The sequence below is a fragment of the Zingiber officinale genome, chromosome 1A, assembly GCF_018446385.1.
Source record: "Zingiber officinale cultivar Zhangliang chromosome 1A, Zo_v1.1, whole genome shotgun sequence".
Taxonomy (NCBI): Eukaryota; Viridiplantae; Streptophyta; class Magnoliopsida; order Zingiberales; family Zingiberaceae; genus Zingiber; species Zingiber officinale.
In genome coordinates, this window is record NC_055987.1 from 27,342,975 (window position 1) to 27,351,822 (window position 8,848).

General features: G+C 38.0%; 2 protein-coding genes across 2 annotated transcripts; one reads left to right on the forward strand and one right to left on the reverse strand.

Moving 5' to 3' along the window:
• Positions 1-320: 320 nt before the first annotated feature.
• LOC121997101 (la-related protein 1B-like) lies at positions 321-2,569 on the forward strand. The gene is made up of 6 exons (XM_042551351.1): positions 321-698; positions 963-1,389; positions 1,501-1,699; positions 1,781-1,871; positions 1,965-2,036; positions 2,149-2,569. The coding sequence occupies exons 1-6, from the start codon at positions 321-323 to the stop codon at positions 2,455-2,457; spliced, it is 1,476 nt and encodes a 491-aa protein (XP_042407285.1). The 3' UTR covers positions 2,458-2,569.
• A 743-nt stretch (positions 2,570-3,312) lies between these two features.
• LOC122021781 lies at positions 3,313-7,407 on the reverse strand. The gene is made up of 2 exons (XM_042579941.1): positions 6,977-7,407; positions 3,313-4,281 (listed from the first exon to the last, which is right to left on the reverse strand). The coding sequence occupies exons 1-2, from the start codon at positions 7,265-7,267 to the stop codon at positions 3,478-3,480; spliced, it is 1,095 nt and encodes a 364-aa protein (XP_042435875.1). The 5' UTR covers positions 7,268-7,407; the 3' UTR covers positions 3,313-3,477.
• Positions 7,408-8,848: the final 1,441 nt, after the last annotated feature.

Genomic DNA, 8,848 nt, shown 5'->3' on the forward strand with positions numbered 1-8,848 from the left:
TTGATAATCATATGATATTATTTAAGATTAATTTAATACTATATTTTTTCACTTTTAATTTTAAAAAAAAAAATACAATTGTTTTTTAATCTATTAATTATTTTTTTCCATAAAAAAAATTAAAATCAAGGAAGAATCCGTCAACGTAACTAAATAAACGAAAAAACCTATGATTCTATCCCTTTATACCACGTGGAAGCTTCTGTTTCGTTGTTCAAAACCGTTGCTATTTAAGTGATTAAACCCTCTTCTTCTCAAACTGCTCTACTTTCATTAACCCTAATTTCTATTCTCTCCTCCTCCTCCTCGTCGTCGTCGTCATGGCATTTCCGACGCCCGATAGCGAATTCATGCCGGACGACTCTGAACTCTCCTCTCCTTCGGCAGCGCCGTCTTCTGCCCTGGCGGCGCTCACCGAGTCGGTGAGAATCGCGCCTCCAATGACCTCCGTTGCCAACGCTCGCGTACCGGATGACACCAACCGATACGGGAGCATCGGCTATGACACCGTCGTCGGTGACGGTGTAAATTTTCCGGCTCGGAAATTGAAGCCTCGCGGCGCGACCGAGGCGGGTTGGGTTTTGGGTGCAGAGCCACGGCCCGCGCAGTCTGAGTCCTGGCAAGGGTCTTTCGTTAGACCTTCACTTCCGGACTCGGCGAAGGAGCTCCCGCTAGCACCGTCGTCGGCTGCTCCCTTCGTGCGATTTCCTTCTCTCTCTCTGTTTTTTTTTTAAATTTTAATCGTCTGTTTTTATTTTGTTTTGCTTACGGTTTTTTTTAAAGAAAAAACAAAAAAAAAAGAGTTTTTTCGATTTCTGTGAACGGAAAATTGGGTTTTTGTTGCAGTAGAATTATGCATTTCACGGGTTTTCGTCGTCAATGATATAGTTTGATCCGATTCTACTATAAATGTATTTAATTTCTTTCCGAAATCAGGATGCAAACTTTATATTTTGATGTAGTGTGGCGGCGGCGGCGGCGCTAGCAGCAGCAGTTCGTCGTCTAACAACCCTCCCAGAGCGCCTGCACGAGCTCCTCCGTTGCCCGATCATCAGAGGAGTCATCATCGTCTCGCGCCAGCACCACATACGGGCGCCGTTCACCGCCGAGGCAACATATACAACGGCCAGCAGAGGGGAAGCCAAAGCTGGGTCCCTCCTAGTCCTAGGGGATCGCACTACGGGAATCAGCACCATGATGAGAGAAGTGGCTACGGTTGGCACGACCCTCAAGTCCCCGTCCAAAATCTCTACACAGGGATGCCGTTGCCACGGATGCCGGGGACGGGACAGCCATTGATGCCCCAGCCAACAAGTCCGTGTGTGCCATATGTCTACGCGCCACAGCGTGCTCAGGCCCAGCCTCCTGTAAGTCCCATGGACTACAACGGTATGGAACCTTCCCCCTGATGATTTTATCCTCTCCTATTTTTGGCTTTGTCAGGGGTTGGTTTTACGGTTTCTGATTATCCTCTCCTATCTTTATGACCTTCTAATTCAGGCGTTGCCTCTGGATACAATGCCCAATTCGTGACGCATCCGAATCCCTATGCGAGTGTGCCGCTCGACACTTATCGAATGCCTTTCAACAATTTCCAAAGGCCACAGCCGCTGACTGTGGCTCCTTCCACAATCAGTATTCGTGCTCCGGTTGACAATCGGAAACTGAGCTTGAAGCGGCAGATTGAATACTATTTTAGGTACTTTAATATTTGTAAGGTTATTTTTTTCCGGCAGTTTCATTTTTTATGTTTTACTGATTTTGTTTCTGCATACTGCAGCGTGGATAATCTCTGTAAAGACATTTTTTTACGTGGCAAGATGGATGATCAAGGTTGGGTTCCCGTCTCATTGATTGCTACCTTCAACATGGTGAGTAATCCATATGAGGATGAGGATGAAGAGTAATTCCATGTTTAATAAATTAAACTGCCTCTACCTCCTAACACATCACAATATATGTAGGTCAAAAGGGTGACCACAAGCACAAGGGAGATATTGGATGCTCTAAGAGATTCGACAAAACTTGAAATACAGGTGTACTTCACCCCCATCTTTTCCCCTCCTGATTCTACTCTTATCAGCTATGTTTCTTAAATAATTCATCTTGATATTTTTCTTCAAAACCTGTTCCTGCAATCATCTACAGGCAGAGAAAATTAGAAGACGCGAGGATTGGATGAGATGGTTACTGCCCTCGATGGAAAATCCAAATGGTCATGGTTCCATGCCTCACTTGACATTGAACCATGATGATTCAGTCATCCACCCCATGCAGAATCTCGAATTAGGGGAATCTTCCAGCCAGACCATCATGAGTCGTACTCAAACTGAGGTAGCACTTGATAGGGGATCAGCATCTTGTAGCTGCAACAGCCAGCAGGATAGAGATCCATCTCAACTAGAAGAACTTTGCCACAGCGGTTCAGATCATGAAATAGGCAGTGACAAAAGCTAAGTTTGGAGGAATATGGCAGGAACGGATTCATAAATCCAGATACATATGGACTGGTTGTTAGATTGTCCTATCTGATTCTTTGTCGTCGGGCAGTCTGCTAAATATAAAGGAGATCAAGACTGGTGATTATTTTTTTTTTTTTGAAAGAAAAAATATTCATTTTTTATTTAGTATCAAGGACTTAGCAGCTATTGCTACTTAGATGTAGTGTATGGTTCCGTTTAGATTCCAAATGGTGGTGTTGTGATCACTTTTGCATCTCTTTAATTCTTTAGTAGTAGTAGTATCAAGGGCTTAGCAGCTATTGCTACTTAGATGTAGTGTATGGTTCCGTTTAGATTCCAAAAGGTGGAGTGTTGTGATCACTTTTGCATCTCTTTAATTCTTTAGTAGTAGTAGTATCAAGGGCTTAGCAGCTATTGCTACTTAGATGTAGTGTATGGTTCCGTTTAGATTCCAAATGGTGGTGTTGTGATCACTTTTGCATCTCTTTAATTCTTTAGTAGTAGTAGTATCAAGGGCTTAGCAGCTATTGCTACTTAGATGTAGTGTATGGTTCCGTTTAGATTCCAAATGGTGGTGTTGTGATCACTTTTGCATCTCTTTAATTCTTTAGTGGTAGTAGTATCAAGGGCTTAGCAGCTATTGCTACTTAGATGTAGTGTATGGTTCCGTTTAGATTCCAAAAGGTAGTGTTGTGATCACTTTTGAATCTCTTTACTTCTTTAGTAAAGGAGTCGGTTTTAACATTATTCTGAATAAAACTCCGTAAACCCTAGTAATAGGTCAAAACATTTTTTTGGGGGCCAACAATGGTAAAAGAAGTTCGACAAATATTGTATGAAAGAGTACAAATAAATAACAAATACTGTTGAATCTTTGCTCCTGTAAACATAAACAAAGTTTTGCCCAGCGGCTGAAATGGAACGGCATTGTTCAAAGTAAGCTCATTCTTAGATGAACAAACTCCTCTGTAGAGATTTAACATTGGAAAGGGGAAAAAAATGTCGATGAAAAGAATTAGTACAAGCTGAAGCCAAAGAGCTGACTAATAAGAAGAGCAAATCCCAGAGATATAGCAACTAGTGAAGCCGCCCATGTCAGTTTCTCTGTAATCTTAGGTACCCTCTCTTTCAGTGCTTCCGTGCATGAACCGATGAATACTGTGTAACTCCCCATCGCAAACACAGTACCTATAAGAAACATGCATAGGAAGGCAGCACCAGCCGCCCGGGATGGAAGTGCTAGTGCGGGCAAGACCATCATCAGTGCATCCGGTTGCAGACCATGCACAATACCGGTTGCAAAAGTCGCAAATCCAATTTTTTTCCTCACTGTGGAGCTAATATCCAGTGGCTCAGCAAGGCACTCACCATTCTCGAGAGCAACACAAGGGGCGGGTACCTCAGAAGCCTCTCGTATTCCCATAGCACCTATGACTAGAAGAGTTATACCGACAACTCTAGTTCCCCAGGTGCGAATGATCTCGATGTGTAAACGATCTTTGAGCAGAAGAAACAGCAATCCAAAAATCATTTGACCTGCATCATGACCGCAACCCCAAAGGGATCCAACTATAGCACTCTCTATTCTTGTTCTTCCGATGGACAAGGGAGCTAAGGCAGCAAGATGGTCAGGACCAGATAATGTATGAAGGCAACCAGCAAAAAAGCCAGTCCAAGCACTGCTTAGTAACTCAGATTTGATGAAGTGTTCACTGGATTTTGCGGCAGACTGCACTGTTGCAAATGAAGGTTGCGCTAGAATAGGTTGGACTACTGCAAGTATAATTACTGAAAGGGCAACCACAACTGATCGTGCAACCTGAAAAGTTGTCAATATGTAGAATATATCAGAAACAATGTTAGTAAAGGAGACACTCACATGTGTTACATCAATATATTCTGAGGCCTAGTTGGAGGATAACCTTTCTTTTGAGCTAGTAACTCAAATTTGACTCCTCATTTGATGTTCCAATGAGAATCCAAACACAGTTTTGCCACGAAAGGGCAATAGCATGAAGAGCTCAAATTAAGAACAAGGCTATTGAAGTGACAACAGAAATGATGACCTACCTTTAAACAATAGCATCCATGACCCACCTTAAACAATAACACTAACTCCAGATCATTTTCAAGTTAGAACAATGGTTATCCACATGGCACAGTCAATCTCAGATTCTAGTGTTCTGCTATCAGTTAAATTGGTTAAACATCCAGGACGTTAGCTAACTCATTTAGTTAAGGTTTAATTTAGAGACAGTGTGCAATCATGGGCAAGAAAAAGCACAAGATAAATCAGACAGCTAATTTGATAAATTCAAAGGACTAAAACAACTTAAGTGACTATATAATTGATTTGCCCTAGACTGAGAGTTCATTTATTGAATCCAAGATCATTATGAGTTTGATGAGTCAATATAATCTTGCAATCTCTCACTTATACAATGATGGATGGCTAGCCATATGTGTTGCACTTTAAGGTTTATGAATCTTTAAAGAAAAAAGTACTAGTAGAAGTGTAAAACATCCAAAACAATTTCGTGTTGAAAAAATAGAGTTAGAGTAAGGGTTTATGGGCCTTTTGTCTTAGGGCTGTGTTCTATGCATACACTACCCTATTCATGAAATGTCATTGTTTTGAAACCCAAATTTAAAGAGATTAGATACAAGTAGAATATGGATGTACACTATCTATGCGATCAAAGTAAAAAGGGTAGCCCGGTGCACGATGCGGGGTCCTGGGGACGGATTCATTGTACGCAGCCTTATCCTACATTTTGCAAGAGGTTGTTTCAAGGATTTGAACCTGACATTTTGATCACAAAGCAACAACTTTACCGTTGCGCCAAGGCTTCTCTTCCGCAAAGTAAAAAAAAAAAATAAATAACTTAGAATTTTAGTATCCTTTATAAGATATTAGTATGTTGATTGTAATCCCTTACAGAGAGAAATTTATTTAATAAAAAAAGAAAATAGATTATCAAAACTTCTACAAGTTTATATTATGCTGCATATAGACATAATTTTCTGCATAAGAGTTCAGTCATTTAGCATGGAAAAAAGAGATGATAGTAAAAAACGATAGGTGATCTAACAGTTAATGCCTATAATTGGAGAGCAAAACTATCTACAACAGATGCCATATTTCCGAGAAATCAAGCTTGTACCAATATCTTTATCATGTAAAAGAGAAAGACCAATGAGCAAATAACAATCTAGGATCAATCATACTCATTTAATCTGAATGATTAACAATACCCATTATTTTTAAAAAAAAAAAGTTTGGTTTTTAGCTAATCAACCTCTTTCTAAGCTATTTCTGTTTGCATAAATTGCATGAAAAGTATGTTAATTCACAGTTAATCAGACACATCTCTGCATCTCCTTTAATTTCACTTACAAGTGTGGGTGAGTATGACTGAACTATTCGTCTGTCATGAAGTTGGCCAGACGAATATGAATGTGTCCAGAGAGTCAAATGTAACAAAATAGACATTTAATATTTGGTTCATTACTTCAGATGCCATTTCAATTTGTACATCGCTGTTGGTTGATATGGGAAAACTTCTGATTGATGGCAACTAAGAAAAACTATCTTCGACACAATCCAGAATTATGTATGTGCAAGGATTAACTTCATCAAGTAATAGAGCAAGTTGTGAAGAACTCCATCATTTTGATCCTGAACTAAACAAAGTTCTTGGAAATAATAGATTTTCATGAAGTTGAACTTTAACTGAGTTTAGCAACAAGAAACAGAGTGGTTTGATGAAATCAACACACATGCATGATGCATATAAAAATGCCTTGCAGAGCTATACAGGTTCTATGCCAAAGTTATCAGTGTAGATTTGTTAATGCAGGAACCTCTTATGATGAATTTTGATAGTGAATTACATTTGCTTAGCAATCACCATTAGCAGGTAAATCTTGTCCCAGCATCAAGTATATGGTTGATCTCATCTTCATCTAAATCATATAGGGATCATTATCATCGAGTTATGTAAAATCAAATTATTTGGAGTTGACTACATGAATCATATAAACTTGATACTGACAGTGTAAAATCATATAGGGATCATCATCATCAAGCTATGTAAACCCAAATTATTTTGAAGTTAGCTATATGGATCATAAAATCTCGATATTGACTGTGTAAAATCATATAGGGATAAAGCATATAGATCAAAATTGTCATGTCTTCATATAATGATTTCCTAGAAGGCAAATGACACTACATCAATTCAATCATTTCCACAACTTTATCGCGTGCAGCATTTCCCTATCTACAATTTCTTGTAACACATACCAAGTCGTTAGTCTCATTGCATTAGCTCCGTTATGGGAAATGCCACTTCAAGAAAAAACCTTAGCAACAACAACAACCAAGCCTTTTCCCACTAAATGGGGTTGGTTAAGAAAAAACCTGAGCATTCGCCAAAAATATTTATTCGCTTTCCAAGAAAATCCAATACCGTACGAAGCAGCAATATACGGTACTAGTAAAAATATCTCACCTTTCGTGCAGAAACCCCATCCGATTCTCCTCTACCACCGACGGATTCACCCTGCGACCGAGAAATCAGAGCGCCAGAAGGGCGCGTGAGGCCAGGAAGCGGCCCGTCCCGTCTGGAGATCAACGATGCATCGACCTTGAGGGGCCGACGCGGGGTCAACCAAGGCCCAAACTTTAGATCGGAGGGGGATCGAAGCGGATGGAAAGGGCGAACCCTAGCGAGATGGTGGCGCAGGGGTGCAGCCGTCCGAGAAGAGAACGTGGAGGAGACGAGCCTATCCATGGAAGACATTGGCGTGACGAGGAAGGGAACAAAAGGGAGTGTAAATTCGCCCAAATACCACAACAAATGGAATTGAAAATGGAATTGGGATCTGGGACGGAAAGCCGATTCACTTTTTTGTAGTTTGGCTGGGTCGATCGAGCAGCTGGAAGTTGGTGCTGATACGCATGGACGGAAAGTAGCCACATCGATCGCGTCAGCCAGGGAATCCAAAAAAAAAATTCTAGTGTCGTAGCTGCTACGCGTATGCGTACCTATACAAGACGTGTATGCGTGTCTACGTATACTATTTAGTCATTAAAAATAATTCAAAATATCAATTTTCGACCTATACTAATTTTCACTGGGAGTTAGACTCCGCTCGAATCGGTAAGGCCGGCTCAAGAATAAATAATTAAGACTATGTCTAAGGGTTGGGATCCATCAATATATATATAAATTTAAAAATATATGAATTTTAATATTAAATATTTAAATTTATAGTTAAAATAAAATTTTCTCAAGATTTATTTTTATTATTAATTTTATTTTTATAGTTAAATTATATTTGCTCAATAATTTTTAATTTTTTTGATTTAATCAATAATTTTAATTTTTTTTATAGATTAAAGTTAAATTTGATTATTTTTATTGTTTTACTCGTGAAAGATTTAATTGATGGTTTTAATTTTTTTAATGTTAAAGTTAGATTTGGTTGTTAATTTAATTTTATTTTTTATTAAAATTTAATTCATAATTTTAAATTTTTTACTAATAAAATTTAATTTACTAATCAAAATTAAGTTTGGTTAATAAATTAAAAATATTTATTGATTATACTTAATTGATATTATCTTATAAAAATACTTTTGGAAGTCAAAACATATTTAATATTGTATTATCATTTTCTCTAAATTTTATTGTCCTTTCTTTCTTCTCCTTCATTATCAATTTTTATACTATTATTATTGTGTCCTTACTCTTCCACGAGGCACACTCTTTTATTTTTAATAATTCGTCATTGATGTTTAATAGCTAAATACTTTTAGCTAAATAAATTTGATTGATGATTTATCGAAGTTAAAATTAATAAAGAAATAGTTTGGTTCACGAAGCTTTCGTCAATGTGAGATCCAGAGAAAGATATTTTATATGTAATGACTATATCTACTACTCAAACTTATTATCTTTAGTCACATAACAATAATTTTATTGAGTTAAGGTCTTCCTTTATCAAAGTTAAAATTGATTGATAACTTTTTAAAAAATAATAATTAAATTAAAATGTATATTAATAGTAGTATAATAATTTACTACTTGTTGCCAAATTAGTTAACATAAAGTGACATTGGCACAAGATAAAGCTATTGATATATGACTTAATTGGTCACTGTTTCCAATTGTAAAAGTAATCATTAACAATATATGAAATTGTCCTTTTAAATTTTACTAATAAAATTAAATGTCACCCTGGGGCATGGTTGAGTTTGGCTATTGTAGGTGGGCAAAGGGTCAAATTTCAACAAAGTCTAGAAAAATGTCATCCCCGCAATGGCCATGCTGCAGTTTCCCGATTTACCTTCTCATACATGGTCATGAGGGTGGCTATGT

Bases quoted from the DNA above. Each gene is read 5' to 3' on its own strand.
- LOC121997101 (XM_042551351.1), top strand. From the start codon at position 321: ATGGCATTTCCGACGCCCGATAGCGAATTCATGCCGGACGACTCTGAA. The intron at 699-962 runs GTGCGATTTCCT...ATTTTGATGTAG, and splicing joins CGTCGTCGGCTGCTCCCTTC to TGTGGCGGCGGCGGCGGCGC. The intron at 1,872-1,964 runs GTGAGTAATCCA...CAATATATGTAG, and splicing joins TGATTGCTACCTTCAACATG to GTCAAAAGGGTGACCACAAG.
- LOC122021781 (XM_042579941.1), bottom strand. From the start codon at position 7,267: ATGTCTTCCATGGATAGGCTCGTCTCCTCCACGTTCTCTTCTCGGACG. The intron at 4,282-6,976 runs GTGAGATATTTT...ACAACTTTTCAG, and splicing joins ATGGGGTTTCTGCACGAAAG to GTTGCACGATCAGTTGTGGT.